Below are 14838 nucleotides of genomic sequence, written 5' to 3'. Positions count from 1 at the left end.
GGGGGTGTACATATATACATATCGGTGGACTCCCAAAGACATACTGGACGTAGACTGTGAGGTGGGTCCACTTTCCTCTGGGTCACTTTCGCTTTAGAATTTTCGAAAAATAATGATGATAGCACTATCGCCGCTACGCACTATTATAAAGCTTTGGTCTTGTTTCTGAATAAATGATGTGGGACTGAGGATAAAAAATTACAATCCTCAGATCCTAACCCTTCAAAATGAGGGCCTACTCTGTTGGGACAAACGTTATATCTTAAGCTTGGCTTCAACATATAGTACCTTTTTTTGGAGGTTCATCAAGTTTAAAAGTTAACTATTACATATATGTAAGAAGAAAAAAAATTCGTGAAAGAATTTGTGGAATACAATGAAAGTATAAAAATGGTGACCAACAAGAAATTCTAACACATTGTTGCATGCGTACATAACATGGACCCAGTCACTGTCATGCTATGAAATGTTTGACTATTTGATATAACATGGAACCAGTCACCGGCCATGTAATTCTCGGTGCACAAGCTTATCTCTCATGACCAGTTAAATAAAAAATTTTGTTGAAGGGATATGATCTATGATCTATTTATGTCTTAGATTTAGTCTGTCAAGAGCAGCTCTATGCCAAAAATGAAGTTTGTACATGGGTGAGATCATAGATACGATTTAATTGTTAGATTTTTTGATGTATCTATGACTTTATAACCACATAGATTTTGTCTATATTTTTAAGAGCATAATACTATGTGATGTAAGAGCTTTATGCTCTGAATATTTTATAATGAGAAGAGATTTACCTATTCAAAAAAAAAAAAAAAAAAAAAGAAAGGTTCAAATGAGTAATTCTAGAAGTCTCACTTGTGTCCCAACAAAAATAATGTGGCTATTAAAATCACTATGTGATCAAAATCTAATAATGATCAATAACAAGCTCAATGGTAATTTTAATAATCATATCATTCTTGGAAGAATTCAAGAGGGACTTGTAACATTACTCTGTTCAAAGAGCATTATAATTAGTTGTAATACATCATTTTAGAAGATATTGCATGTTAAAAAAGATAGATTCAACACTATTAATAATAAAAAAAATAATGTAGCGATTCCAAAATAAGAAAATTCGTCCAGAAAAATTAGATAAATTAATATTAAGCGTGAAAAAGTAAATTACAAATTATATTAATACTTTTTAAACAATAATTAAATTTATTAAATTATTTATTTATTTTATTAATTATATTAAAGAATATAATTAAATGTTTAAATTATAAGTCAGGTGTAACATAATTTTGATAGGTGGCATCAAAGAATAACATTATTCCCTCTATAAACCAAAATCTTTACTAAACTCCGCCAACAACCACCACCGCCAACGCAGAGGAAGGCACCCCATCAATCAGCCGGAATACGACGAACTTCTCGACTCGAATCATCCAAAAGTTGCGAAACAAGAGCAACGGCGCAGAACCCATGGACTTGTCCTCGTGGTTACGACGCGGCCTTTCAAGCGCAAGCACAAAGACCAAAAACCCAAATCTCCCAAACCAATCACACCCAGACCCACAACAAGAAGAAGAAGAGGAACTATTCGGAGTCACAGAGCAACTCATTGAGTTCGTCAAGTCCTTCACTTTTGACACCTTCAATAATTTCCCTTTCCAAGGTATTCATTCCCTCGCACTGTACCCTCTGTTTGGTTCCCGAGAAAACATCATAGAAAAGAAGATTATGAATGTTACAATGTTTTATGTGCGGTTGGTTTTATAAGTTAATGAACAACTCTTTTTAATTAAGCTAAGAAGTGGATTTAGGTTCATTTCTTTCTTTCTTTTGATTAAAACAAAAAAATTTCAAGGTTGCAAATTTTGTAGTTGTTTTGTCTCTTCCTATATTTTTATCAGCAACCAAACGTGTACATTTTTATTTGAATCTAGTTTTTGTTATGCAGTATTTGGTTGCTCGAAAATTGGAGGGAAAGAAAACAAAACTTGCATTTCTACTCAATGTGTACTATATTTGCATAAGAGTTTCACGTGTTCATTTCTCTATGTGGTTTCTTTGGAATTTGTTAGAATAATGGTAAAGGGATTAAATTCATTATTTCTCATTAGCTTAGACTTTTAGGATAATTGATAATTTATCATAATCTTAGAGCAGGTGATACTGAGTTCGAATTATTCTCCATTCTATCTCCCATCCCATTTGAAGTTAAAAAGAATTTCAAGGACTGTTGCGATTCTAGCCTATAGTCTAATATATCATTGTCTGTAATTTAATCTAAAGAACATACAAATTTCATTGAGGTTGGTGCAGATGATGAGGGAGCTGATGTAACCCCATCAACTTCAGGCAATGTCCGGAAGGATCTTTCCGAATGGCAAGAGCAGCATGCTCTTCTTGTGATCACAAAAGTTAAGGTTGATTTCTAATTCCTCGGATTGGGTTTAAAGGAATTTATAGTTTATTTGACAATCGCAAAGTTTATTTACCACCTAGTTTTGCCTTGTAGTTAATAACAGTTATTATAGTAATGTGTTTTTCTTTGACAACAATGTAGTATATATTTTTTGCCAGGGCGTTTTCTACTTATAATCAAAGAGAATTGCTTGTTGGGTTTGAATGTCGTATAAATGGACTTTTAAGATTCTATAAAACTGCATTTTTCTATGTTGGTTTTTGGTAAATACTAATTTCTTTATGGAGTAAGTTGGTGGTGTCATGGGCAGTGCCCTTTACAGTGGTGAATTCAGCTAATTTCAAGATGCTATGAAAAGGAAATGACCAAAGTAAGCTTTGATCTTTGTGTGGGCACAATGGGTAGCCATAAAACTATAAAGAGAAAGAATGAAATATTATGGTTAATGGAAACTCAGTTAAAATGGAGGCCTATCAATGCACGGTATGCACCAATGAAAAAGAGTGATTTAATTCTAATTAATAGAGTGAAAGAGGTAGAAATAGGCTTTAAATAATGAGTAGAAGTAGTTAAGAAGGTTATATTTAATTTGGAGGCAACAAAAGGACAGGATGCTGAAAAGATATGTGGTCAACCCTGATTAGTTAACTAGGATCCATAGATCCTATCCTAATTTAACTACTATGTTTGGATAGCATAGGATGGCAAAAAAGATTACATGTAGCAGATCCTGATTAATTGATGAAGATCTTAAAGCCAACTCCAATTTAACTGAATTTAAAACTTAGTGGAGTTGAGTTTTTGGACAGTTTACATATTGTTGTGTATTATCTTTTCAATAGAAAGGGGATTTGCATTTGAAATTATGACTGATATGAATTTCAGTGCTTTTAGTTGTTTTATGTTTCTCTGGGTAGACTATTGTTTCATTGCACTTACTGGATTTGGAAAAGACTGTACAAACTACGTCCAATGCATTGAGTACTCAATATATTGCCTTGAATGCTCAAATCAAATCTTGTTTGATAGTCATTGCTTAATTCTTAGTAGCTTCTACTGTTCAACTTACCTAAACAGTGGATTGATACATGAGTGATTTTGCTTTTTAACTTTATGAATACTTTATTATTCTTCAGGAAATTTCCCAACTTAGATATATGCTATGCCCTCGTCGCTTGAAGGAACGTCAGTTTTGGAGAATATATTTTAAGCTTGTCAAGAGCTACGTGATTGAGTAAGTTTCCAAGTTTTTGATACATAAATAATTAAAAACACTTTAAAACATCAGGGTTTGTCATAATATAACTTCGACAGTTCCTTCAACTTTACCTGGCTTGACCACATGAAAAAATGAAGCATCTATGAGTTTTTATGTAGTCTTACTCTCATAGAATATGTTTCTCTATTGGCGGAAGATAAGACTGTCCTGCACTTGAATGACATGTCTAAAGTGTTACACTTTTATTCTTTAAGACTCTTTTTCATTGGAGTGCAGCTTTTGACTCTAATATTATGAAATTTCTTTTTCTTTTTGTTTTAGATTTTTTTTTTCCTGCTACTAGCTAGGTGTCTCTCTTGTACACTTTATGTGTACTTGAGTTGCATCTTTGCACTTTTCAATAAAATTGTGATTTACTTCTCAAAAAAAAAAAACAAAAACCAAAAATTGGCTCTATCTTTAGGAATTAAATTTCAAATGATTCATCCAAGCAGTGGACTACTAATTTAGCTTTGGTGTTTGTCTGAGTTTTACATTCTGTAAAAATGGAAGGCATTGACTGGTTTCCAACCAACCACGAGTAGATGCAGATTGCATTCAGTGGAGCCCAAAATTTTCATCCTCATCTCATTTACAGGACCTGATTCTTCAATATTTAGAGTTGCATAGCCTCTCACACCAATAGCAGAGTAGAAAAATCAGTCACTTAAAGATTCCTCGAAAAAAAGAAAGAAGTGATTCATTGTTTCTCAACAACATTGCACTCTCCATGCACTTGGCACCAATTTAATTGAAACCCAAGCTTGGAGTTGACATGGAAACTGCTTTCACATATTAGTTTTTCTTGTTTGTGAACCCTGTACTTTGTACAGCACCACCATGGGAATCATCTACCTAATGAACAATTGTGATGAGGAAATGAGATATACTCTTGCAAAACAGATAACACCTAAGCTGGTAACTATCTGACACATACTCTTTGGCTGGTCTTTATTCAACATATTAGGGTCCTTGCATTTAATTTACTCTTTTTATCATCATGCTTGAGTCAACTAGAAGCTTCTAAGTTAGCTGTGCCCCGAATATTTTTGATGACTGGGACAATAACTTGGCCCAAGAATAGTGTAGAATGGACGGGAAGTTATGAAAAAAAGATAATTAAAAGAAAATATGAAAATAGGAGTGTGAAATACTTTTATTTCCTCAAGAATACTTGTTTGCAGATATTCTTTTGATCAATTTCCATGTTTATATCTTTGTTGAGGAAATTTGATGTCAGATCTTTGGCCAACATAAAATGAACTAGCTCCAGCTGTCCTGTAATCATGCTAAACCTTCTCCATCTTTTCTTTTTTCTTTGTTCCTTTGCTTCTAACACTGAATGCTGTTTGTTCTTTTGATAATCATTATTTACCACTTGGATGCTCTCTCTTCCACGCACTCACAAAATGTTGTTTCTTGCATCGATTATCAGATATGAGCTGCGTGCAGTTCAACTAGCGAAACTGAAAAGTATGGCAATGGAGAATGAGAAATCTTCAGACACCAGTGTATATGAAGTTGAAATGGCGGAGGCAAAGTACACAGAGAGCTTAATGCCTCCCACTCCATAGATTACAATGCATTTTCTCTTCAGCAAAAGTAGGAACGCAGCAGGTAGTTATTTGTTTTACTTTATGAAAAATATGTTGATGATATGATGTGCTTAAATCTACATAATTTTAGTAAGTCATACATACTTCGTTTCCTTACTTTTCTCTTGACTTCCCATTAGATGATCTGACCATAACTAGAGTAGAGGGAAACTAGTGAAGATTTTAAATTGCAAAGCTTTTGGATCCTGAAGGAAACCTCAAAGATGGCTTTTATGGGCTGGCTTGATCACGTTTTGTAAGCTGTACTAGATCCAAACAATTTTTATTTTTTCATAAGGGTCTTTCCTGAGATCTTTTCAACTTCTTTTTCCCAAAACTCTTTTACCAAGATAAGATGTATGACAACATTTTTATCAGTTTGGAAGCACACTTTGTGTAGCATTATTGGGCTTGATTATAAAGGTACTCATCGGTGCTAAGTTTCACTTTGGTTCTTTATTAGGTGAGGACCGGGCTTTGAACGCACTCTCCCAATCTATGATTAATGTGAGGTACTAGGCTTTCCAATATACGGTTGGAGTATTGTTATGAGTACTATAACTTTTATTACAAGTGCCTTACAAGCTAATGTGACAATTTACGTAACACAGATACATTGCATGTACCGTATGTACAAAAACCCCATTCCTCATAATAAAATGTGTCACGTCAGTTCGAGAGTAAGTCCAAATATTTTTCATATGGTTTTAAAACGTGCATTCCAATTATATTGGACTATACTTAAACACAAATATTCTTCAAACTATCACGTATATCTTGTTAGAATTGTAATTAAATGATTAAATTCATCACTTTGTATTAGCTTAAGCTTTTGGGATAAGTGGTGATTTAATATGGTATCAAAGTTAGAGGTCATGAGCTCGAACCCTGACTTCACAAATATTCAACGTGTTAGGCCTCACTTGTTGAGGGAAGTTTGAATCCACACGTGAGAAGAAGTGTTAAAATATTAATTAAATTATTAAATTCTTCAATTTCTATTAGCTTAAGCTTTTGAGATAAATGGTATTTAAATTTGGTATCAAATTCAAAGTCTTAAGTTTGAACATTGTTTCCATATAATATTTCCGGTCTTGAGCTTTTAGGACAAGTAGTATTTAATATTAATCATGAAATGACTGATAAGGTATTTTCCGACTATGAAGTATGAACACATCATTGTGAGAGAAAAGATAGGGATTGAACTGTTATTGCTGTAAAATAAACAGATCTATTAGGTTTCATTTGATTTGTTCATACTTAGAAACTGTTGTTTTACAATGAGAATATGAGATGCACAAAGTTAGAATTTTCTTTTGCAGCATGGCTGAGAGTGAAGAACAAGGGTTAGGCTTCTTTCTCATTCCCAAAGGAATAGGGATGGGCCTAAGGCTCCTGGCCCCCACAAACGTATTTATTGATATTAATAATTTTTTTTTTTTTATTTATTTATTTTTATTTTAGTAAGATGAGAATTAGAGGATTATAAATGGTGGGTCTTTTCTGCTGCGAAGCCTTGAGTCAAGGCGAGGAGGGGCAGGACATTTTTCCTCTTAAATACCATGAGAGAAAGGTAAATGCCAACTTCAACCCACCTCTTTTGTCCATTTTCTCTTAAATAGAACATAAATAAATTTACAGACATATATTTAATGAATATGTCATAAAGCATTTATGTCATTTTTCATTGCCCTCATACCAATGAATATGTCATAAAATGTTCATGGACAAGTTCAGCCCCAATCCTTAAAGTTAAACCCCAACTCAGCTACTCCAATCATACATGATGTCACAGAATCAGTCATGCATCCCGTGTCTTATTCTACATTAGCCATAGAATGACAGAGATAGCAGCCATGTATTAATTATGTGCTTTGCCATATTATTAAAGTACTGTGCTCAGATCCTAACCGTTAAAAATGAGGACTACTTTGCCATGACAAATTAACTTGTTATCTTTAAACGTGGCTTGAACATATGGTACATGTTTTTGTTTTTTTTTTGTTTTTTTGTTTTTTTTTGTTTTTGTTTTGTTTTTTTTTTTTTTGTCTTTCTTCTTTTCTTAATTTTGTTGGTGCATCAATTTAAAAAGCTAACTATCAGATAAATGTAAGAAAAAAATAAATTCGTGAAAGAATTTGTAGAATACAATGATCGATGGCACAAAACCTCCCTAACTTCAATGTTTTTTATTGGATCAGTCACCATATCTGTTAGAATAATAAATTTAATTTTAATAATATTTATTTGAGTTTTTTATTTCATATTCTCATATGTTACAAAGTACCTTGAAAATGTTGTCTTTTAATTTTTCAAGAGTTATTTTATATAAGAGTTAAATGGAAGTTATATGAGATGTTAATGAATTAATAATGTAAAGAACTACCATATTTTATTCGGTCTACCTTTCATAACATTGAGGGTAGCATAAAATCAAGACAAATTGGAAATTTGGAAGAATGCCCCATGAACTAACACTCTCACTACCTAAGTACCTCAAACTATCGTTTACTTACTCAAACTCTCCACCGTTATGGAATCTCGTTAAATCGGATGTAATATTCTCTTTTTAGACATTAAGTCTTGTTAAAGGACATAAATACCCTCAAATAAAAAAATATAAATATTAAAAACTAAGTAAAAAAGTTTATTTTTTTTTAAAAAAAAAAAAAATTAAGTTTAAGTTTTTATTTAATTCTTAAGTTTTAATTTTTATAATTTGTTTAATTTTAAGGGTATTCTATAAAAATTTTGTTTCTAAACTTAGGGTATCTCCGCCATTTTAAACTTTTTAACAAGGTAGACTAAAGGAATGGGGTTTTGGTAAGTAAATAGTACTTCGAGGTAGTCGGGTGATGAGAGTGTCGGTTCATGGGACCATATTGATGAAGAAATGGTAGTTAAAAAAAGTAATTACCCAAAAAAATTTATACATTATCAACGGAGGGGGGGAATCAACATGACCCTTTATGAGTTTGCTTACATGGATCTACAAATGAACATAGATTTGCCATTTCAAGATTGCTTCATATTACTTTACAGATGATGCTTTGAGACAATTGGGGAAAGTAGCTCCTCCAACTCCAACAAACTGAAAACCTCGGCCAATTTAACATAATTAGTAAGCACACTGCATCTAGCAATATGAAACATAACAAAAGTTGGTTACATGAGATGCAATTTGACAATAAAAACTCCATAAGCAACTTAGAGCGCTCATATCCAGCCGGCTCAACAAAGATTTAGCTAAAATTTAGATTAAAAAAAAAAATGCATTTTTGTATTTTAGCTATCTACTTTTTCAAATCACTTACATCTGACTCAACATTTTAGCTATTTACTTTCATTTTTCTATTTAAAATATTATTTCTTTATCTACTTTTCATATTCCCAAGGAAAAGAGAGCAAGCTTAGTTTTATTACTAATATAAATAAGGATTTGTTGAGCTACAGTACCCAGCTGAGCAATGTAGCAGCTCAACAAATCTCTACTTATTTTATTGAGCGTGGAGTATTTTTTGTTTTACATTGCTAGTTAAATTAGACAAAAAAACTAATTCGTTGAGGCCAATGTGAATGCTCTAAACCTCTCATATTTGCATAGGCTTCCTTTCTTTTCGTGGGTACACATGACTCTCTTTATGTGAAGAGCTAATTTTTGCAGTCATGTTATCTTAATTGTATGCTAGTCATATAGTTATTAAATCAACACTTACTCTAAAAGTTTAAGCTTATTTAAAAAGATAAATAAGCTTAATCATTTAATTATTTAATCAATTTTTTAACACCCCCTTCATATGTGGAAACGGATCATCTCCTGTTGATTTCAACGGGTGAGAAGCCGATCCTCTTTATGTCTTTTCACATTTTGTTTGATAATTTTGCCCTGCATTTAAAGAGGACTCTTCTCCAATTAAAATCAACTGAAGAGAATCCAAATACCTTACATGTAAGCTTAAACTATTTTTTTAATAAGTGATACCTAACACATGAAATATTTAATTTAACTAAGGAGTGAATTGACAAAGTTAGGATTCGAACTCAAAATCTCTACTCCGATACCATATATATTAAATCACCATTTATCGCAAAAACTTAAACTTATTAGAGTAGATAAATTTAATATTCTTAGGTAAATGACATTGGGAATGCCTAGAGCACTTTTTTTGTCCGAAGTTGAAACAAAAGGCTGATGACACAATTGATTGGTACAAGGGCTGATTGGTGGCTAAAAGTTTTGATCAGCAGGATGGTGTGAATTCTTCAAATACTTTAGTCCTGTTATAAAGCCTTCTTCAATCTGATTGGTGTAGGCACTTGCAGTTCATTTTGATTGGTCTATAAAGCAATTTGTAGTTTCCAATGCCTTCTTGCATGGTTATATGAGTGATCAAGTCTTTATGGAATGAAAGATCCCAGTTCAGATCCTTCTCTGTATTGTCATATATATTGTTGAGGCTTTGCAATATTGCACGCTTACAATACCTGATATTGTTTTATGATTCTATCTATAAATCAATTTTTACATGCTACTACGTACTACTACTCATATGACTGCTGCTAAAAGGATACTTCCTTACTTAAGGGCACCCTTGATCATGATCTCTATTATATTAAAGGTTCGTTGTAACATATACTCTCATTGCTGGTGGCAAACTATTAATTTTGACGACAAAGTAACATAAAAATCTATTTAAAATTCGGGCAAAAACTTGTTATTAAAATTGGAAAATGAAAATTAAGTACTAAATTCAAATCAAATGAAAACCTCATGGCTAAATATAATTTTTTTTTTTTTTTTTCATTTCTGATTACCATCCTAACAAAAGAGATCAAATTCGAAACCCACATCTATAAAAATACCATGTTTTATCATATATTTTTACAGAAGATAAATTGAAAAAATATAACATTTTTCCTATAAAAATAATGACCAAAAAGAAATTCTAATAGATTGTTATATATATATGCCAACAGTTGGTTCTTCAAACCAATTGCATTCAGATGTTTAACTTACCCCTCATATATTAATTGTAACTGGGATCTATTAATATTCTTAATTTTCCCACTCCATATCTTCCCATTTTTTTATTTTTTTTTAATGAATAAATATCATTTAATAAAATCACTATAAATTCTTCCCGTGCATGTTTCAACTCATACGGACATCCCGGCCGGCTTAAAGACTAAAGTATTTCCCTATATACTCAAATAAATAAATAAATAAATAATGGTATTTCCCTATATGATTTACCAAGGAAATATTAGTTTTTTAGTATTATACTATATATATATATATATATATATATATAAAATTAGTTCATCTCTCACTGTCTTTGACTCATAGAGTCAACAGTCCCATTCCCTAAATATAGCGGTAGGAAGTACATAACACCAATATAGAAGAGTCGAACACGTGAAAACGAGAATCAACCGACGATTTTATTCCTTCACGATAAGAAAGGGTGGGACCATTATGCAATTCGTGAAACATTTCATGACAACTGACAAGACAGTTGGTGTGTATTTTAAACATTAGCAAATAAGTGGGATATAATTAATAGTACTTGTTTGTTTGCTACCCTTTTTTTTCTTTGAAATTTTTTTTTTATGGCTCCATTTTCTACTGTGTCATCATGGCAGAGGAGGATGGAATTCTGCCTCCAGGTGCTGTGGAACGCACCTAAGCAAATCCAATTTCTATTAAACGTCAAAGCATAACAATACGGTAGTTGGTTCAACTCTCGTATAAGGTGGTTGGTTCAACTCTTGTAGTTGTTTGAGAGGTATTAGAGTTCTTTAAACTAACCTTTAATCTATTTAATTCCGTGCTTGAGCAATTAAGCAAGTAACACAAACCTTTAGAGAAGTTTATTTCTTTTGCTGTTGCAAAGCTTGTTCAAGTAAACCAATAGCATTAACTAATTATGAAACAATAATAAATGCAACAGTTGAGCAGAACTAGGGTTTTTTACGCAAATAAATAAATACATGTATACATATAATTTCTCTATGTGCACGTGTATATATAAAATAAAAACATACAATTCTTAAACTTGATTTTATAGTAAGTCATAAGCCATAAATGTATACAAAATTACATGCCTATAAAATCTATCTTTAAAAAGTTGCATGCAACACATTTCCAATCTGATACTCAGTACAGAAAAGTTGCAACCAAAAATGGAATATTGCACCTCCAAACGTCCAGAAGATACCAACTCTGAAAAAAGGGGTATCTCAGCAGCTCGGCTTATCCTCTGCAGCATCCTTCTTAAAGATTTATCTCCAGCATTTTTCCCACAGGTGACAGCAAGAAGACTACAAGATTGTTTTGAAGCTCCTTGAAGTCGAGGATAAAACATCATTTACAATGCAAGTTTTCTTTCCCAATTCCCGGGGAGTAGAAACCCCAATTCTCTTCTGCAACAAAGCCTCACAAGCTCTTTACAGAAGAGTTAGAATCCAAAAATCATGACCAAAACAACTAATACAATTCCTCCAAAACTTTACTCATTCATCCAAAGAAAAACAGAAAATCACGACATCCACTGGATTAAAACCCTCAACTGCAGCACCAACTTCTACTCTTAGAGAAGATCAGCCACAACACATCTAGAGCCACAAGAGCAGAACAAAAAATCCAAATCCTGCCAGAATTCACCACCCAAACACTATTCACCACCCAAACACTAGAAAATCCTAATGAAGGAGTCCAGACCCAATACCTTTAATGCAGATATATGAGCAAAATCAATCAACTTCCCCTCACTGATTGAATCAAAACAGCTGAAAGCCCACAATTTTAATGTCAAAATTAAAGCTGCTGAAATCGAGAACATAGCAAAGACCCAGATGAAAAAACCAGGGAAACTCAACGTCTCAGATGACAAAACAGAAAAACTGACCAATTCATATGGGGAATCAAAGGACTTTCAAGTTTGAACTACCCAGATGAGTGCCCAGCTTGTACGCTTGCCCCTTGTGCAGTGTAAATATTTGGCAAATCAACTGAAACCATTTGGAGGTGAAAAATTAACAGACTGGGGCAATGCTATATAAGAATAGTATATTTATGGGAATTGCAAAATTCTTGAGTTGCCGAAGACCCCCAAGATCACACGTAGGTCCGTTCTTGGTCAAGTACAAATATGGAAGTACAAGTAATAAGGGGAAACTGAAATAATATGCAAGCTAGCAAGATTATTAGTAATTACACTGCATCTAGCAGCATGCAACATAAGAAATTATGCTTCATAAGATGCAGTCTAACAAAAAACTGCAACTCTTATTGGCGATAGGCCATATATCTTTAGGTAAATTTTTAGAAGTACTATATGCAGAATTATATATATATGGTCATGGAATGCACATATATAGAAACATTTACAAGAAGATCTTAGAAATTTCAATGTTTGAAGACAGAATATTTGTCACTGGAACCATGAGGAGTTGCATGCAGATGCTTATGATTGGTCTAATTAACAGCTAGTCCTTTGAAAAGGGAAAAAGAGGTTAAATTGTTACAAATTGTCTCTCTCTTTCATGAATTACCTCCGATCCCGGCCAGTCCTGCACATATCCAATCAAACGCAACCCACACAAACATGGTAGGGCATAATAGAAACTACAATTTTATCTCACAGTTATTTCACGATGTTCGTCTTGGATACAACTATCCAATACCCAGAAGAATCTCACCACCGTCGTCTATGTTAGCATTTTCTTTTTCTCCGAAGCCAATCAAATTGCATATAAATATCCCTCCCCTCATATCAAATGAACTAGCTCCAAAAAAAAAAAAAAAAAAAAAGAAAAAGACAGAGGGTTCGAATTACACATTAAACTTGGACAGCTAGCACATAATTATTACCTGAACTTCATTAAAATTTTCTCCCCAAATCACAAAAATGAAAGTTAATCACACTCTCCATGAAAAATTCATAAAATAGACCATCTTCAACTACAATTATTTCACATCAAGGCGAAAGCCAACAGAAACAGAAAATGAGCTATCAGTACCTCCGAGGGCGAAGCTGGAATATTGGGATCGGCGAAGCTCTGTTTCGATCCGAGAGTGAAGCCCTCCAAACCATGGGCGTTCTCTCTCTCTCTCTCTCTCTCTCTCATGCGCGGACTTGAGAAGCCCTCTGCTCTGTGGTTGACTTCAAAAGGAGATGTTTTAATTATTCTATTACAAAAAATATACAAAACACGATGCATGGTGGGTACCATACGTGGGCCCTCTTGATCATCCACTAACCTCCTGCAGGTTGAAGAAGGCCACCTTACTATGATGGACTCAACCCCACGAAATCGAACTCCTCTGCCTCTGCTCGTCTGATGATCATTATAATTTGATGTATTTTTTCAATAATATCTTTAAATCGTGAGATTACGACATCTCCCAACTGAAGTAACTATTGGAAGGAGCATATGATGATGATCTCTATCAATTGAAAAGAAATCGTAAGAAAAATTGAATCGAAACCTGGAGATAGAATAGGATAGATGGGCTTAATTATGTGGTTGTAAAAACAATCAATTTATTACAATTAATACTATTAAAGGTTTACTCACAAAAAAAAAAAAAAAATACTATCAAAGGAAACCCCTTGTCCCATGACAAACAAAAACAAACACACGTTGCTTTCAAAATAAAAACAAAGTATAGTAGGAGACTCCTACACCCTCGAAGCTAAAAATACAACAACACCCACAGAGACTGTTCCTTTCTTCAAGTCAGTCGAAAGAAAGGTCTTTAGCAGAACAAACAGCTACGGAGACTTTTCCTTTCTTCAAGCCCATGACAAACAAAGACACGTTGCAAACGAAATAAAAATACAAAAACAAATTAGACAAGGATCGATCCATGGAGGGAGGCTGGGTCTACGTTAATTTGTGTAATTAATTGGAGCTCCAAGAAGCTGAAGACGGTCTTTGTAAGAGACTGCAATCATGAAAAATCTTGTCCCCTGCCCGCACCTGACCTCATAAAAGATAACGGTGTCTCCTGCCCGTAGCTGCTTCTTTCGAACAAACTTGATCCACCCTGCGCCGAGATAAGCTCTTCCATCAGTACTAATTGTACGAAAACCCATTGGCCAGGACTGCATTTGAACGTCACAGAAAGTGATCACTTCACTTCCATTAATGTTTGCTGGGGAGCAGAATCTGGCAGCATGTGGCTTCGGTATATAAAGTTTATAGCCTCCTCTTCCTTGGACGTCACCTGGTGACAACCTTTTCTTAAACACCACTTCACGCGCGTAGTCCCGGTACATACAATTCGGACATGCATGTCCTGCTGTTGCTGCCATGCCCCAATTCAAACTTGAGCTCGCCACCTATTAAAAATAAAAACAAACGCTTAGAATAAGTTCTAAAATCATTCACAAAAACAATCAATAACACATTATGAACAAAAGTTTGACAAATTCTATCTATCTCAGTTTTAACAAAAACAAAAAAATTTGATGAAGCCATCAAATCATATAAATCTTACCCCTAAACTGAACAACACCGTTTAAATATTGAATGGTTATGAGTATGGGTCTTCGGGAGTC

General features: G+C 33.5%; 2 protein-coding genes and 1 long non-coding RNA gene across 8 annotated transcripts; 1 reads left to right on the top strand and 2 right to left on the bottom strand.

Moving 5' to 3' along the window:
• Positions 1–1320: 1320 nt before the first annotated feature.
• LOC132165428 (uncharacterized) lies at positions 1321–6890 on the top strand. Of its 5 annotated transcripts, XR_009438496.1 has the most exons (7): positions 1321–1666; positions 2317–2420; positions 3556–3653; positions 5113–5294; positions 5413–5528; positions 5736–5784; positions 6595–6890. XR_009438496.1 is itself a non-coding variant. In XM_059575986.1 (5 exons), the coding sequence occupies exons 1-4, from the start codon at positions 1474–1476 to the stop codon at positions 5249–5251; spliced, it is 534 nt and encodes a 177-aa protein (XP_059431969.1). In that variant the 5' UTR covers positions 1321–1473; the 3' UTR covers positions 5252–5294; positions 5736–6890. The 5 variants fall into 5 exon arrangements, 2 of the variants coding, with proteins under 2 accessions (XP_059431969.1, XP_059431967.1); XR_009438495.1 differs by having other exon boundaries at positions 5736–6890; XR_009438494.1 differs by having other exon boundaries at positions 5413–5535; positions 5736–6890.
• A 4429-nt stretch (positions 6891–11319) lies between these two features.
• Positions 11320–13428, bottom strand: LOC132165429 (uncharacterized). 2 transcript variants are annotated; one of them, XR_009438498.1, is made up of 3 exons: positions 13295–13428; positions 12181–12283; positions 11320–12061 (listed from the first exon to the last, which is right to left on the bottom strand). It is a non-coding gene; the product is annotated as an uncharacterized LOC132165429 (long non-coding RNA). The 2 variants fall into 2 exon arrangements; XR_009438497.1 differs by having other exon boundaries at positions 11320–12283.
• Positions 13429–14166: 738 nt separating this feature from the next.
• On the bottom strand, positions 14167–14592 carry LOC132165846 (B3 domain-containing transcription factor NGA4-like). The gene has a single exon (XM_059576528.1). The coding sequence runs from the start codon at positions 14590–14592 to the stop codon at positions 14167–14169; it is 426 nt and encodes a 141-aa protein (XP_059432511.1).
• Between the last annotated feature and the right edge of the window lie 246 nt (positions 14593–14838).

The sequence above is a fragment of the Corylus avellana genome, chromosome ca11 (genome assembly GCF_901000735.1).
Source record: "Corylus avellana chromosome ca11, CavTom2PMs-1.0".
Lineage (NCBI taxonomy): Eukaryota > Viridiplantae > Streptophyta > Magnoliopsida > Fagales > Betulaceae > Corylus > Corylus avellana.
This window is presented reverse-complemented; position numbering and strand designations above follow the sequence as displayed.

Coding starts and splice junctions, on each gene's coding strand:
- LOC132165428 (XM_059575986.1), top strand. CDS start 1,474: ATGGACTTGTCCTCGTGGTTACGACGCGGCCTTTCAAGCGCAAGCACA. Junction 1,667..2,316: donor CAATAATTTCCCTTTCCAAG/GTATTCATTCCC, acceptor AGGTTGGTGCAG/ATGATGAGGGAGCTGATGTA. Junction 3,654..5,112: donor GTCAAGAGCTACGTGATTGA/GTAAGTTTCCAA, acceptor ATCGATTATCAG/ATATGAGCTGCGTGCAGTTC.
- LOC132165846 (XM_059576528.1), bottom strand. CDS start 14,592: ATGGCAGCAACAGCAGGACATGCATGTCCGAATTGTATGTACCGGGAC.